Here is a 16665-nt window from a genome sequence, read left to right as displayed (position 1 = left end):
GGAAGGAAAAAGAGGAGGGATGAGAAAGGACTGATGAAAATCCATCAGCTTTCCACCAAACTGCATGCAGGCATGCATAGCAATGGGGCTCTGTCGCCTGCAGAGAATGGTCACAAATCCCCAGCAGCAAATCAGTGCTTGATTAGCTGTATGAAAGTTCTCCAAAATCACACGCGTGAAGTGAAGTAGTTGTGAATGACAAGAATGGCATAGCTATGTCTCTTACGAGGTTATTTCAGCATCAAACTTTCTGCCATTTCCAAAGATAGATCAGAATTCACAGATTCTGAGCAAGTTACTGTCATAAAACTGAAAAGCACCAAGAAAGAGGGAATCTTTCCACTTGGTCTGAAGCTTTTCATAGTAATTAAGACTTGCTGTCTTGGCAGATTCTTCAATGTCTATAAAGCTTCTCAACCCTGAAGTTCTCCCTTTCTGTGACAGAAACAGTTGATGTAACCTCTGCTAACAAAAGTGCTTTTACTGGAATAGCCAGTGCAAGTTGAAACTGCTGAACATCAGCATGATTTATAATAGTTGTGAATGCATTTTATTTTGCATTTATTTGCTTTAGTACTAAAAAAATTTTGGGAGAGCTTCTGGAAGTAGCTATTGGTGAGGATACAAACTATCACCTGTGTGTACCTCGCTTACCTATCAGTGCTACTTCACAAAAGACAGGCCTCATTTAAGACAGCCTGAAACAGTGGTTATATTTATAGAGTGAATCATAATACCTGTCAAACCCCAATTCTCAGCATTTTCTGTGTTGCAGTAAAATTCTTTTTTGATCATAGCAGACACCCCCAAAATTCTCACATGAAAGACTGACTGGTTGGTGTAATTTGATAAAAGTAATCAATTAGAAAGTTATGATTCATCAGAGTAGGAAATGGATGAGAAAGATTTTGTAGTTCAAATTTCCTGGTTTGAATTTTTTCAGAAGTTACAAGATTTAACCTACTTTAACATCTGTTCACTTTTGTCAAAATTATTTTATGAAACTTATGTTTAATTCAAGTTAGTAAAAAAAGTGTGAACTTAAAAGTCATAAGTCAAAATGACAAAACAAGAAGTCTCCATACCAAAAATGTGTTCTGTTTTGATAAACAGTTTCAGTTTTTCCAGTTCACTAATACCTAGGTGGAAAGTCCTCTCTACCAAAACCACAAAGAAATGCTTGAGACCTCAAATACACTCACAAAATGGGGACGTGCTTTTCCAAAAGCTTCCCATGTAACCCGCTCCACACAGCCCAACTGGCCTGCGCAGCACACAGACTAAAAACCATTGCCCGTGTTCACACACCAAAGGCAGGGAATGCAGGACTAAGTGCACAGCCTGCTTCGGGGCCCTGCACTTCAGGAGGACAGAAAGGAACAGAGTCCTCACTCATCACATCGTAACAGAATATATTCACAGAATATATTGCCTCAGTTTTTGTGCTGATCAATAGGCTACCTCTCCCCATGTCTTCTTCCATAAAGGGTCTGTGTTCAAGGAGGAGGTAACACCACCCAATATGCACATTAATAACACTGAAAGAACGTCATTAACTTGCCAAGTCTTGGCAAATTTAGTTGCCCAGTAGCTTATAGCCTCAAACACAGTTGGTTTTCCAGCTGAAAAACACAAGCTTACCTTTTTACTACAAGCTTCAGTGTCTTGTGTGAACCTTTCACCAGACAGATTGCTTCTTGTCGGAAGCCGGAGAGACCCACATCATTGATGCCAACAATTTCATCCCCCGCCAGTAACTTGTCCACAGCTGCGGCTTTGCTCCCATCTTCAATCTGAAGAAAAAGCATATCAAATGGTAGAATTATTGAGGTTGCATAGTGTCACCTTTAAAATAAGTTAATGGGCTTTCGATACTGGCTTCTTAGAATAATTATTACAATAATTAAATGCTTAAACTAATTAAAAAAGATACACTCAAAACCACTATAAACAGAGTAATGACATAGATACAATTAGAATAGGAAAGAAATGGAAGGGGGGGAAAACTCCTGATAAAACTAGAAAGCTTGATGGAAATTTGAGAGTAAAAAGCATCTGTGATCTCAAGCTCTGTTCAATACTGTACAGGTAATCACACTTGCAAACAGAGCTTTGGGCAGGCATCTTAAAATCTGATTCTCTAGAGAAGGTAACCAGTAATATTAACCATACAGTCAATAACATTAACCACACAGTCAACTCCAAAAATCTGGCATGCCATGAAATCCCAAAATACTGCTTAACAAGCTGGTCTAGAAAATAAAATGATTTTTATCAGGCACATAACATCTAGGAAAATATCTGAGAATTTACAATCCATACGGCTAACAGCTCTGGCTAGAAGAAGAGATGATGATCTGAGAGCAAAGGAAGAAAAACAACACGTCACACTGCTGAAGAGCACAGCAATAGTAAGGGAAATTCACTGGAAGATTATTTTGCTGCCACAGGTATCTCCTGCACGCATTGAATTTTTACACAACTATTCATAATGTGGCGAAATACACACAAGATTAATTTAAGACTCAGCTTCTGGCAATTCTCATCCTGATAAAAGAAAAAAAACAAAACATTAGAGGTTACCCATCTTCAAAATTTAAAATAAATCTCAAAAGCATCAGGCAGACTAGCAAGTACCAACAGTCTGAACTGATTTAAAGTCAGGACTATAAGGAGGTTATGCAGGGAGAAAATCAGAAGGGCCAAAGCCCCACTAGAACTTCATCTGGCGATTGCCATAAAAGACAATAAAAAATTATTCTATAAATACATTAGCAACAAAAGGAAGGCTAAGGAGAATCCCTTGCTTTATTGGATTTGGGGGGAAACATAGTGACAAAGGATGAGGAAAAGGCTGACTTAACACCTTCTTTGCCTCAGACTTTAATAGTAAGACCTGTTGTTCTCTGGGTACCCAGCCCCTTGAGCTGGAAGATAGACAGCGACTGGAAAGAAGCCCCCATAATCCAGGGGAAAATGGTTAGCAGCCTGCTACACCTCTTAGGCACACACAAGTCTATGGGGTCAGATGGGACCCACCCAAGGGTACTGAGGGAGCTGGTGGAAGTGGTCACCAAGACGCTTTCAATCATTTACCAGCAGTCCTGGCTCTCCAAGGTCACAGTTGACTGGAGGTTAGCAAATGTGATCCCTACATACAAGAAGGGCCAGAAAGAGGATCCAGGGAACTGCAGGTCTGTCAGTCTGACCTCAGTGTCCGGGAAGGTTATGGAGCAGATCATCTTAAGTGCTATCACGTGGCACATACAAGATAACCAGGTGGTCAGGCCCTGTCAGCATGGGCTTATGAAAGGCAGGTCCTGCTTGACTAACCTGATCTCTTTCTATGACAAGGTGACCCACTTAGAGGATGAGGGAAAGGCTACAGATGTCATCTATCTGGACTTCAGTAAGGCATTTGACACTGCTGCCCACAGCACCCTCCTGGAGGAATGGAGTGCTCATGGCTTGGATGGGTGTACTCTATGCTGGGTAAAAAACCGGCTGGATGGCCGAGCCCAAAGAGTTGTGGTGAATGGCATTCAATCCAGTTGGTGGCCGGTCACAAGTGGTGCTCCCCAGGGCTTGGTACTGGGGCCAGTTCTGTTTAGTATCTTCATCAATGATCTGGATAAGGGGATTGAGTGCACCCACAGTGAGTTTGCAGATGATGCCAAGTTGGGCAGGAGTGTTGATCTGCTCAAGGGCAGGAAGGCTCTGCAGAGGGATCTGGACAGGCTGGATCGATGGGCCACGGTCAATGCTATGAGGTTCAACAAGGCCAAGTGCCGGGTCCTGCGCTTGGGTCACAACAACCCCACGCAGCACTACAGGCTGGAGGGTGAGTGCCTGAAAAGCTCCCCAGCGGAAAAGGACCTGGAGGTGCTGGTCGACAGCCGGCTGAACACAAGCCGGCAGTGTGCTCAGGTGGCCAAGAAGGCCAACAGCATCCTGGCCTGTATCAGAAATAGTGTGGTCAGCAGGAGTAGGGAAGGGATCGTGTCCCTGTACTCAGCACTGGTGAGGCCGCACCTCAAGTACTGTGTGCAGTTTTGGGCCCCTCACTACAAGGAGGACACTGAGGTGCTGGAGCGTGTCCAGAGAAGGGCAACGAAGCTAGTGAAGGGCCTGGAGAACAGGTCTGATGAGGAGCCACTGAGGGAACTGGGGTTGTTTAGTCTGGAGAAGAGAAGGCTGAGGGGAGACCTTATCACTCTCCACAACCACGTGAAAGGAGGTTGTAGTGAGGTGGGGGTTGGTCTCTTCTCCCAAATAACCAGCAATATGACAAGAGAAAATGGCCTCAAGTTGCACCAGGGGAGGTTTAGATTGGACATTAGGGAAAATTTCCATACCAAAAGGGCTGTCAAGCATGGGAAGAGGCTGCCCAGGGAAGTGGTGGAGTCACCATCCCTGGAGATATTTAAAAGATGTAGATGTGGCACTTCGGGCCATGGTTTAGTGGAGAACTTGGCAGCGCTAGGTTAATGGTTGGACTTGATCTTAAAGGTCTTCAACTTAAACGATTCTATGAGTCTAAATATAGCTGTAGGTGAATTCAGGCCCTCCACTTTCTCAGTCTCTTCCCATCTCCTTTGCTGTAAACACAGCCTCCAGCTTCTGAGTTTCTTGGGCTTACGGTCTACGCATTTAATTTTATTCCTCCCTCACTTGCTCAGAATCCATATCCCACATCTTCTTGGAGATTTGACACTTTGTCTTCAAAGCAGACTTTCATTTATGTCTTCATTATAGTTTGCATCAACCACAGTATCTCAGAGTCCCACATTATTAAATGCCAGTGAACCTACAAAGAGCAATTTCTTGTAATTGCCTCAACTAAAGAAAGCTCCATAAAGAACTGCCATCGTCTGAGGCACCAAAGTCAATCAACAACAAGATAAATGCAGAGGAAACCTAACTTCATGAATTCTGAAGCTCACAGTACAGGTTTTAGAAACACTCCAGCAATAAAAGTATAAATTAAATAACCTAATAAAAAAAGCAATATTTCTTGATGACAGTACATTAGGGTGATCTCATATACCACAGCAATCTCATTGCAGGCTCATTAAAGCTCTCTTTATTTAAGTTTAGGATAAATGTTCTTAAAAATCTTCAGACCTGTAAATCTAAGCCAAAAAGAATGCCATGAGAAATGCTTAGTCTTATGTCCCCTTCTATAACATTCATTATTAATACTAATCGAGCAATTTTATTTCCAGAACTTCTTACCTTAATAAAAAGTTGTAATTAAAGACAAAGCAAGTTTCTACATCCTGATACATCTAGCTCTCAAGCCATGACCTGCCTTCTGACCTGCTTGTGTATCCTCTGAACATCAAGAATTTACCAGAACACCAAATTATCACTGCTAAAATCTTCAGTAAAGGTGAAAACAAGGGAGGAGCAGTGGAAATTGCTTATATGCAAGGGAAGATATCAGTTCAGGGATGTCAAGTACGGAGTGGATGCCATACGAGGGACCCTGAACTCAGGCAGAGTGGAACAAGAGAACAGGCAGCCTGGGACTGAAGTACCTCAAGCCTCCTAACAGGCAAGCTGCAAGCCTTTCAAGTGTTCAGATGCATTTCTGCGTTACTACTAAATAAACTGTGTTTGGCAGTCTGAAGCCCAGCAGGTCAGAAAAGCAGCGCAAAAATTCAAGTCAGAGTTGAATCACTAGAATCGCAGGGAGAAGGTCAAACAGAGGTAAAAAAAAAAAAAAAAAGACAGAAATACCCTGTAGGAGGACACATTTTATTCTCCAAAATGCAGATGCCAACCAGTTGCAGCCCTTATGCCCTGAGCAAGGCACCAACTGAATGGCAAGGGGTGAGAAGCCCCTGGACCCTGACACCCAGGCCTGAAGATCACAACAGGGTCTTCTTTTTGTCTTTAAAAAAAAAAAGAAGGGGGGGGGGGGGGGGGGCAGGGGCAAAAATCTGTCTCCTAGGGTTTCAAGGAATGTTCATTGTTCTCAGTAAGCATGTTTGTTTTTTCTTCAGGCTGGCAATGCACTGACAGCAGGGAGTATTCAGTTACCCCCTCTGAGTTTTCATTTCAGCAGGGAGACTACGCATTCCACACAGTGCAAGCTGTCCGAAGAGACTTTGGCTGTCCAAATCAGCATTAATCAAAAAAACCCTCAAAAAGCATTTAAAAAAAAAAAAAAAAATCAAAACCCAAGCACAAAGCTGAAGTCATCCTCATGAACACTAGAAGTGGCTTTCTTTAATACCTTGCCTCCAATCAGCTGCAGCTAGGGAGAATAAAAACTACACATCCATTCACAGTAAAAGTCTCCTCAAGCTCAACAAATTTAAACATAAACCTTTCATACTCAAACGGCTGTATGAATACAATTCCACTTGACAATGCACTTTGAAGTGGAAATGGGAATGTTAGCTAGACAGGAAAAATACAATTTCTTCAGTTACTCTAGAAGTCCTTCAGTCATGACTAAAAAAAAAGCATTAGGTTTTGCACACATCTAAAGAAACTCAGCCAAAAAAAAATCCATGAAGAAAAGACCTCTTCAAAAATGCACTACTAAAAAAAAAAACCCAACAAAACACAAACAAGAAGTGCCCTACTAACCTGCCTCCTCTGCTCAAACTTGGACAGTGCCATTCCAGCTTTTCCTTCAGGTTTTCTTTTTCTTTTTACTAGTCTTACTATTTATTGTTTTTATTTGTTTACCCATTGAAAAACTTGCCATCTCATCAGACCTTCACTAGAAGTGTAAATGCCAAGCAAAATGCATAAACATTTTAGAACCAGCAAATATACTTGAAAATTTCACAACCAGTTTTCACCCCTTAAACATGAATGTATTTCACTCACCCATCTACTGAGTCAGCTATGTTATGTTCAGGACCTAAGCCCAAGTTTCAAGATTTAAGCCCACATTATTTATTTAACTAGTATCCATTTCCTTCTGAATTTCAGGTGCCCAGAAGAACTAGGTCAATAGCTGAAAAATAAAGCCTTGAAAATGCAGAAGGAGGTTTTAAGATGAAGTCTTTCAGGAACAGTGAACAAGAAGAGATCTGCCTCAGTCACTACCAGTAGGCAGATGCAACTGGATGTAACCCTGAACAACCCCTCTGCTCAGTCTGGAGTACTTGCAGGAACTGAACACCCGTACAGTATACCTCTTAACATTTTTATAGCAACAGCAGGAAATGAGACACATGAGAAAAACAATCAACGTCTTATTTTCTTATAAATAACAGGCATAAGCTTCAAAAAACAGGTATAGTTACACTGCTTATCTCGGATGAGTAAAGAGTTCTAGAAATGCCCTCAAACCATGTTTTCGATATGTATTACCAAAAAAAAAATCATACCCCTCTTACTATGCTAAATTAACAAGAGTAAACACCATGACTTCCTATCCTTAGCAGGGATGTTGATATTGCTACCAAAAAAAGTGTTTTCAAAAGCAGATGAAAAGGACGTTTGTTGACTAAAAGCATCTGTTTAGACAGTCTCCAACTCCCACCCTGCTGTCCCTGATGACCTCCCTGTAGCCGAGAGCAAAGGCAAACTTTGGGATCCATGTGTCAGAGAGGACTGGAACCACATACTTCTGCCATCATAACTGTATGTACATTAATTGTCGTATCTTCCCAAATTTATTTCCACTTACAAAATATCATTTCCACATAACAAGAAGTTAAACTGATACAAGATGCAGATGTAGGATAATAAGATAAAAAACAAAGTGACTAAAAAAACACACCACAACACGTGTAACTCTGCTATGTGAAATTCTTCCTGTGAAAAGGAGAGAGTGCCTTGAAATGGTGTAAGAGCTGAGCCACGGAGAACAGTCTAACAGCTAGATACACAAACTCATTCAAAGGACACTTACAAGTCTGTATTTCTACTGTTGGTCATACATGCAAAAGGCAAAACAATGGCCTATATTTGCAGCTTTAAAATGCTGCAGTGCTGATGGGGAGCACCACTTCTACAATGTGACCTCTTCACTTCTGTTTATCAGGTCTGACACTTCACTTAAAATACCCGCATTCCTCTATAGGCACCTGTATAAACAAGCAGGAGACAGGTTGGGGAAATGCCATGTCACACACGAGATCTAGTTTTGTTTACAGTGACGACAGTTTCTTGTCAGTGCTTTCTTTGGACAGGGTGGGAGACGGGATGGAAACCCAAACCCAGAAACAAACACAGGAAAAAACAGTGCCATTTATCAGCATTCTGCTATCAGCCATGATAAACTATTTTATCATAATTTCACTTCTTGTACAGCCAAGAAATCATTCTGTGGTTGTCTGTCTTATGAGCATCTAATACAATTTTTTTTTCCAAAGAACCTAACAATCTTTGTATGAAATCTTCAGAACAAGTAAAATGTAGGAAGCGTTAATTCTTTTGATTTGCACAGAGTTAAACAAAGGAGAAATACCTTTACAGTTCAAGCCTGGCATTTGTGTAACTTTAAGCAATCAACATAAAAGTAATAAAACTGCTCTAATTCCAGCTATATGTTCTGCAAATGCAGCCCTGAGTATCAAGGGCTGCATTCACCAGCGAGAGTCACGGGTCAAACTGAGGCAGGATAAAATACGGGTGCAAACTGCAACAGGACCAAACTGGTCTAAAGGCAATGGGTGTGTATATGTAAGGCATCTCGCACAGGCATGCATGCACTAGAAGCTGGGCAAGACTAATGCATTTGATTTTACATTCTTTCACATCCTTTCTCTCCCACTTCTGATTTAGCACTTGGACTTAAAGAGACTGTTGGAAGGACACCTGGCAGGGAACTAACTCTATCTGCCCTTTACAGATGGGCTCAGAAGCATATATGGAAACAAGGTCCCAAATGATGCTGGTTGTCTGCTGCAAAGCAAGGAATTCCACACAAACCTTCAAGTCACAGGAAGGTACCTGTAACCCCGAACCACCTCTCCCCACAGACTGTGGGTCCGACAACCAGCATTAACCACCCAATGTGAACTTTAACAAACAAAAGAAAGCTCAAAGTTGTGCTACCAACTTGCAAAATCTGGGCCTATGCAGTACTATCCAATGCTATTAACTTGGCGATTCCTGCACTCTGATGAGGCAGGTAAGCGTGTGCTGCATTTGGTGACACTCTGCATTAACACAGAAGCCAGAACTTCCCTTTTGTCTGGTATCATCATTTCATACCCCACCAACCATTGCTCATACTTGGTCCTCCCCAGATTATGTTTAAACACCACAGCAAACAGCACTAAATTTTAGGAACGTTTAGTCCAGGGCAATGTATTTGCCTAACAACAGTTTCTTTCTTCCCTAGACCTGAGGACAGTGGTTCACGGTCACAGCCACAGAACCTCTGAACAGGCTGAGAAACCCACCTTGGCGAGCTGCTCTTTCCAAGTGTACCCCATCATGCCGTGCAGACCACGAGCTGGCAGGAACACTGCCTCCTGTCAACAGGTGGTTCTTAAAAACCAATTTGGAAACATTTTTTTGAAGGGCAGAGTTCAGTAATAGGATACAGTCTATTACAGTCCTTTCTAATTGCTCTTATTTCATATGTTTAAACAGTTGGACATTTGCCCAGCAATCTTTTGTTTTGTTTTTTGTTTTAAAGAAAGCACCATATTTTGAAAAGCTGTCACTCGGTACAGTTCTTTAAGTATTTATTCAATTTTTATAATTGTGTCCACTCCACTGTTTTGATTAAGGGCTTGCTGTCACTTCTACTAGAACAGGCCATTTTTGTGAGGCGTTCATTACAGCTGTAAAAACCGACTCCAGGCTGAAACCTAACTTCAGAGTTCCTCAAACCAGAAGGATGTTAAAATACCCACCATTTCCCTTTTTAACAATTAATACATATACACAAACTGATTAATACTTATTCCAACCTACGTTCAAAACAATACCTACCATTAGCCTGATTATAAATAACTAGTTACTATTTCTAAGAGGATACTGCTATTATATCTTAGTCTATTTAAATCATGGGGCCATTATGAGCTCTGCAAATTGAGGACCAATTAAATTATTTGAAGTTAAAAATTTAATGAATATTTGCCCCAAGAAACTAATGACAACAATTTCCAGATGAAAAGTATCAGGAAGAGAGACTTCACGTAGATTTGTAGGTTTTAAAAATGGAACGACAGATGTTTATTTCAAAAGTTTTTTTCAAAGTGATTCCATTGTTTCAGCAACAGAAGTTGGAAACATATCACTGCTGAACACTTGGTACTAGAATTAAAAAAAAAACCCCCACCACAAAACCAAACCAAAACTAAAAACCACCTTGATGCTTTGAAAGCACAGAGCTAATGTATCAGGAAAAGGAAGGTGAGGCTGCTTAGTGTCAGTGATCGTTTTTTTTTGCTATTAGTACCTAAGCTTTGCCAGACACAAATAAAATTTGCTTTTTCCAATCCAGTGAGATTTATCACTTTAGCATTTAGAAGCCTATCCAGGCCTTTTCAGCCTGCATAATCCACACCAGCAGGCCTGCATATATTCCACCTCCACAGAGCAGCAGAACAGGTACAAATTGTAGTCTTTAGGGATCTTTCTATGCAAGAGCCTCTCCAGGGCAGCCCAAGTCCAGCAGGAAAGCTTCCTAGCCCTTACAGTCCTGACAACCCCAGCCTGGCACTCAGGCAAAAGCAAAGCAACAATGGACCCAGCTTACCTAGAGTAAGAATAAAGCCAAGACAAGAGTGGAAAAGATGGAGATACTGGAAGCAGGGGCAGTGGAAGAAGCCTGCTGTTGGTGGTGAGCCTGAACCTTGGGAAGCCCGGTCCCATTTCTCCCTCGCACCAACACGACACTTGCAAATCAAATAGTTTTGATTTTTTTCCTAGCACCTCATCAACATCTAGACACCCAACTATTTAGTGTAGTATTCGTCCAGACAAGCTGTACATGTCTTACTCAAGAACTAGTGAGAAATAACTCCCATATACTTTTAGCCAAGAGTTCAGTTTTGCATTTTACAGAAGCTAATGGCCTTCAACCCAGAGGAACTCACTTGCATGTAGGGATATCTTACACTAGTTTTAAACATACCTTCCTACCTTTTTTCCAAAATGACCAAATAACCTATATAAGAAAGGAGCACATACATGTGCTATAAAAAAAAAAAAAATAGCCAGAAGGCCAAGAGAACTTCTTTCTCCCTTATGCAGTTTACTTATTCTAACAAACTTCCTACCAGAGAAGTTGGAAAGGGTTAGCTTATCCATATTTACTTGTGCAAGTTTACTTATGGATGATTACATATATATATATATGCTGTTTATATACGTAATCTGTGCAGTTAACATTAAGCATTTTTATAGGTCTACATTTTTGTACTTTCAGCTACTATGAGCAATGATAAGAATGGTTAAAAAAGTAAAGTATAGAAACAACTCACATTTTATCTTTTCAAACTGATAACAGGAACAGACTTCCAAGAAGAAAAATATGACCTGACAAAGTAATCTTTATGATCATAAGGTTCAAGGCTTTTTACTTTGCAACTACATACACTTCCAACAAGGTTGCCTTATCTTTCTGCCTTCCTGTCCATCCCAGGAAAATAATGTCACAGCTTGCCAATGCACCCCTGACAATAACACACTGAATGTAATCCAACAGCCTGTAAAACCACTGTGTAACAAGGGAAAGGGGAAGACTTACTGACAATCAAAGGAGAGAAAAAAAAAAAGAAGAAAAGGCGTGTGTCTTTATGGTCATGTAGGTATGGCTGTGCATTAATTACTTGATTACAAAGGAAAAGTCTGGTTTCATCAAGTTCTAGTTTGTTTGTGAACAACACTGCATGCCTTAAAGGAAGACATTGAAAGCAACAGAATACTTACTGAAAATGAATTTCACCTATTTCATTCAGTCAATCAGTCTAAACATGACCTCTTACATAAAATTTAGGTTTTATCTATGCCTGTATCTACAGGCTGCTGTAGTTTCCAGAAAAAAAAAAAAACCCAACACTTCTAGACACAGGTACCACTGATTAAGACCCAGCAACAGAAAAAACTGCTTCATTGCCTGCTAGTTTCAAAAAGCCTTGTCATGGGTCTCCCAAAAGCCACAGGAATTTTACAAACAGTATTAGGTTTCCATTTTAAATACTTTCTCTTGAACAGCCCATTTTTAACAGAATACTTATCCTGACAAACTCATACCATCATTGGATTATAGTCAGGCCTGCTATTTGGGACCTTCCATTTTTGTCGTAGCACAGATGGTCTTTTTTCAGACAGTGAGAAAATATAACATTCCCCAATAAGTCTTGTAAGAATATTCTTGTCAACTCCTGCAAACTTGGTTTTATCACAAAAGTTAAAGTAATTTTGAATAGTCACTGCTCAAGTATTCATTTAGGAACCCACTGCTACGCAGTGGAGTAAGCAGAACATAACACTACACATCCAAGCAACAATCTAGCAGGCATAATCATCAGTAAGAAGAGAATGACCTGCTCTCATAGTAACTGATCGCAATTTCTTCAACAGGAATTCCCCTTGGCAGTATTACTGAGCTTTAAACAGAAAAAAAGTCTCAATAATGTGCTGAATTTTAAAAACATTTCTTATTTGTTCACTCCCTTACCCATTCCTCTGCAAAGAAAACAAACAAAAGATGGTAAAAGAAGGGTTAGGTTCTTCGTAAAATTTGACAATAGACTTTGCTCTTTGCACGAACTTTTGCTCCCTGATCGGAGTTGATATTGAGGCTTACAGAGCACCCAAATTACAGACTGAAGCCTTCCTTTGCCACCATCTTCCTCAACCATTCCAATATTTAAAGCCAAGTTCAAATGCAAAGACACATTTATTCCTTCCTCCCCCACCCCAGCACTAAAATAGGCGACAAACCCTAAAGTGATCTTAATTCATCATTTTATAATTCATACAACCCTGTTTACTCTAAGCATGTAGTACTTTAAACTGAATAGGTGCAGATATCTGCTGTCACAGTACCAAACCCACGTTTCTGCTGTGCACTTGTATGCAATTCTAATTCTCCTTTCTTAAAGCAATAAAAACTCGGAAGCTAGTGGGATGACCCTCAAGAAAACAAAAATGCATATTATCACAGAAACAAAAAATGTCTGGGTAACCTTGCCCCTAGTTTCTCCTCTGTTCTTGTTTATTAGTGCCCCAGTAAAGGAAGAAAGTTTCCCCCACTCCACTTTCACCCAGAATTCAAACATGAAAATATGAAGAAAACAAACACTAAATACAGCATTAAATACATTTTCCTAGGGCATGAACTGCAACACAATTGCTTCGAAAATTATTAAACCAGGTTCATGAAGCAAGATGCAGAAAGGACTGCATGGCAGTTTCTGCCCAAGCTGTTCTACCTTGTCAGCTTGTAGTATCTGAGCTGGCTGGTGTGGTCAGACACGAGAAGGTTGCTCTTACACAGACAGACCGCTAATGCACTCAATGTAAATCTCTTATGATGCCACAGTAATAAAAGCTTGTCAATAAAAAGCCTACCAGTGTTCATGCAGTTTGTTGACAAGATGAAACAGTATCCATCTACCTTCCTAGGGCACATACTCATCTGAGCAGGGCATGAAACATTCATGTAGCCACAATTAAGCACCAACAGCTTAAGTCTGCTCTGAGTCAGGAACCTGAAAAAAGCAAAATCCAATTCTGTGGAGAGGAACTCAACCATAGCAATTTATAGCCCTAGGCATCATTCACATTATGGTATCCTGCCCTTTTTCCCCTAACCACCGGTACGCTCTTGCCACCTATTTCAGATTTTAAAAAACCCAAAAAACCAAAAAAACCAAAAAACCAACAAAAAACCCAAAACAACACCATCCCCCCACTTTCTTAAAGAGAAGAAATATTCCTTTTTTTCTAAATGGACCTAGGTGTTCATAATTTCAGGTTCTGCATTTTGTGTACTTGTTCTATGTATCATTCCTTACAACTCCATTACTTAATAACATTACAGAACGTTAGAAGAAATTACTTCCTCATTAAAAATTTACCACAGGAATTAGATAGGCAAGCATTTTTGCCATCTCTGTGAGTATCTTGCCACCTTTTCTCTACTTCAGAGGGATAATTCTTCTCAGGATTAATGAGAGATAACTAATAAGGTAATTATACTGGGTCGTGTAATTCATATTTGCATGAAAAAGGTTATTTCTTAAAAAAACTATAGGATTGTGCTGTGAATTTAGCAACTAATGCACTAAAATCACTACAGATTAAAAGAATAGAAATTTACACAAACCATACAAATGGAAGCTTCAAAAAGCTGAATGGATTTAGCAGTAAATTGTGATGTAGCACAGGAGAATTCTTATATTCTGAAATTAGAGTATGCTACTCTAAATGGATGTTTTCCAAATTGGCTTTCTTCGCAACTCTTTTTCAAAAGCCTCATTGTGTAACATATGTTGCTGAAATAATTAGCTCTAGGAGCAGGCACACTACTCCAAAGACTTTAAAAAAAACGTTTTGAAGAAATATCTTTAAAAAAAAACATTACACACGCAATAAGCTGATTTTCCTGATTAAGAAGGTATATATATTCAATTATGACAAAACTACCCAGTTTGACAAACATCTGTATTTCTGCTTGGCAAAAGTATGTCCTATGTGCAGATGCAGTTACTAAAAGACACATCCTCTTCACGAAACACAAGTCACAACTCCACCGCAAAGCACTTGCTCAAGTACGAGTGGAATTTTGGGGAAGAATGTTTGCACAATAATTCTTGCACAACAGGAGAAAATTTATAATTATACTTCTATTTTCCCACACTGGTGGTATGACCACTATATATGCACATGTGCATGTCATCATATACATGGCTTATATCTCCCACTGCTGCCTATGCTGGTGAACACAAGCACTTCTCAGAAGCGTATATTCCAGCAGTATGCAGCCACACTAATGAAAAATTCATGTCTTAGCATGCCAGTTTAGGATGTCAGCATTGCCAGGAGGTTGACTGTTCTAAATACCACACTGCACAGGAGATTTTGAACTTGCACATCTTGATAACTGACATTTAAAGACCTGCTGTACTAACATTCTGAAATGAGTCTGTAACACGGTGAAAGAAACTGAGTATTTTGTAGAACCCACAAGATACTCTCTGGATTACTTATGAACACCACGAAACAGCTGTTTGCCTTTGAGACATGACTAATGCTGAAGTACGCAAGAAGTGGGAGCAAAGCAGCTTTTTAACTGTTTGACAGTCCTGACAATTTCCCACAGGCATATTTTTATGACCATCTTCAGAGAAGAGCAACATGATATTTTGGAGAGCCTGCCCACTGTAGGCAGTACTTGCATTCAAAACTTGCCTCTCATTCTTAAGCCTGTCACCACAACCTGCCTTCCCTCAAAAGCATATCCTGAGCAGAGACCTGATTCTTCAAATGGTGAAGCACAAAAGATTCCCTAGACAAAAATCCTGAATTTTGTTTTATGCATAACATCTATGCATGTAGGCTGAGATTCAATCGCAAAGGAGGAGTATCTGAAATTTCAAAGCAAATCTTAAACTCATCCTGCAAAGATCATTAGGTCACAAAGCATTACAGGACTTAGCTACACGCTGAGTTCAACAAGAACACATATCATCACTAAAAACAGCAGAGAAACAATCTGCTCTTCCGCATAATACTCAAGTATTTAAACTGCGTACTGCGTCATAATAGCTACATGCTGCAAAATCTTGTTTGCACTTATTTAAATTCTCTCTAAATTCAGTAATTTTTATATCTAAGTTGTAGGTAAATCCTTAATTAAGATTTTACTTATGATGGTAAAATAAAGTTAAGGTTTGACTAAACCAGCAACTGGAAAGCCTTCTGCTTTCCAAATGAAATAGGAACATGGGGTTTGCATCATTGTTTTGGGGACAGAGGCTGACAAGCCTTCTATAGCATAATTTGATATTTTGTGACTCAGGAAACTTGCACCCAGTGAAGATCCTGTTATGCAACTAACACTATGATCAACATCACCTTAGTTGCATCACAGATTCAACCATGATGATGAAAATGTTTGGGTTTGGTTTTTGGGTTGGTTTGTTTGTTTTGTTTTTTTTTAAATAAAAACTGCATTCAGAGGCATGTAATTCTAATAGTACTTCGGTTTCTGAAGAGGCCTGCTGCCCTTGCCTCATGCCTGCCTTCATGCTGGATCACCGACCATGCAGGCTTAGACTTCACCGGTACTCAGCGACCTGCAGGGCTGAACCATCCACTTCCAGAAACTTGGGGAACGTCTTGCATTCTTAGGCAAAACCATCATCCAACTGGTTGTCTACCATTTCCCGGATGAAGCCTAAAATCTATAGCTCAAGCTTACTTCAGGCTGTGCATTAGTCTCTGCAATCTTTCCAACAAGATAGTTTGTTGCCTCCTTTTACTACAGAAGTAGCAGGCTGTTTCTCAAAAAAGCCTCAAATTTGGCTGCATAAATGCATTTTTACCCACCGGTAAATCCTTCCTGGGATTCCTTATTCCTAGTTGTCTGAAAAATAAGTGTGTACACATTCAGATGCTGAAAAAAATTAATTGGAGAGTGGTGCATTGCTGAGTGGTTCTATCTCTCAGTAGTTATGCTAAGAACTGGGCTGCAGCTGAACAGGTCGGGTTTTTAAGTGACAGAGT

General features: G+C 40.1%; 1 protein-coding gene across 3 annotated transcripts in view; it reads right to left on the bottom strand.

The window, feature by feature from the left end:
• SHROOM2 (shroom family member 2) overlaps positions 1–16665 on the bottom strand; it is a 127890-nt gene that overhangs the window by 71337 nt on the left and 39888 nt on the right. For all 3 annotated transcript variants that reach the window (XM_086482288.1, XM_086482359.1, XM_086482225.1), the window contains exon 2: positions 1642–1793. In XM_086482288.1, the coding sequence (XP_086338414.1) occupies positions 1642–1793 (152 nt within the window). The remainder of the gene's footprint in view (positions 1–1641; positions 1794–16665) is intronic.

The sequence above is a fragment of the Leptosomus discolor genome, chromosome 1 (genome assembly GCF_034619465.1).
Source record: "Leptosomus discolor isolate bLepDis1 chromosome 1, bLepDis1.hap2, whole genome shotgun sequence".
Classification (NCBI taxonomy): Eukaryota; Metazoa; Chordata; class Aves; order Leptosomiformes; family Leptosomidae; genus Leptosomus; species Leptosomus discolor.
Note: the sequence above shows the minus strand (reverse complement) of the source record. Positions and strands in the feature narration are given on the sequence as shown.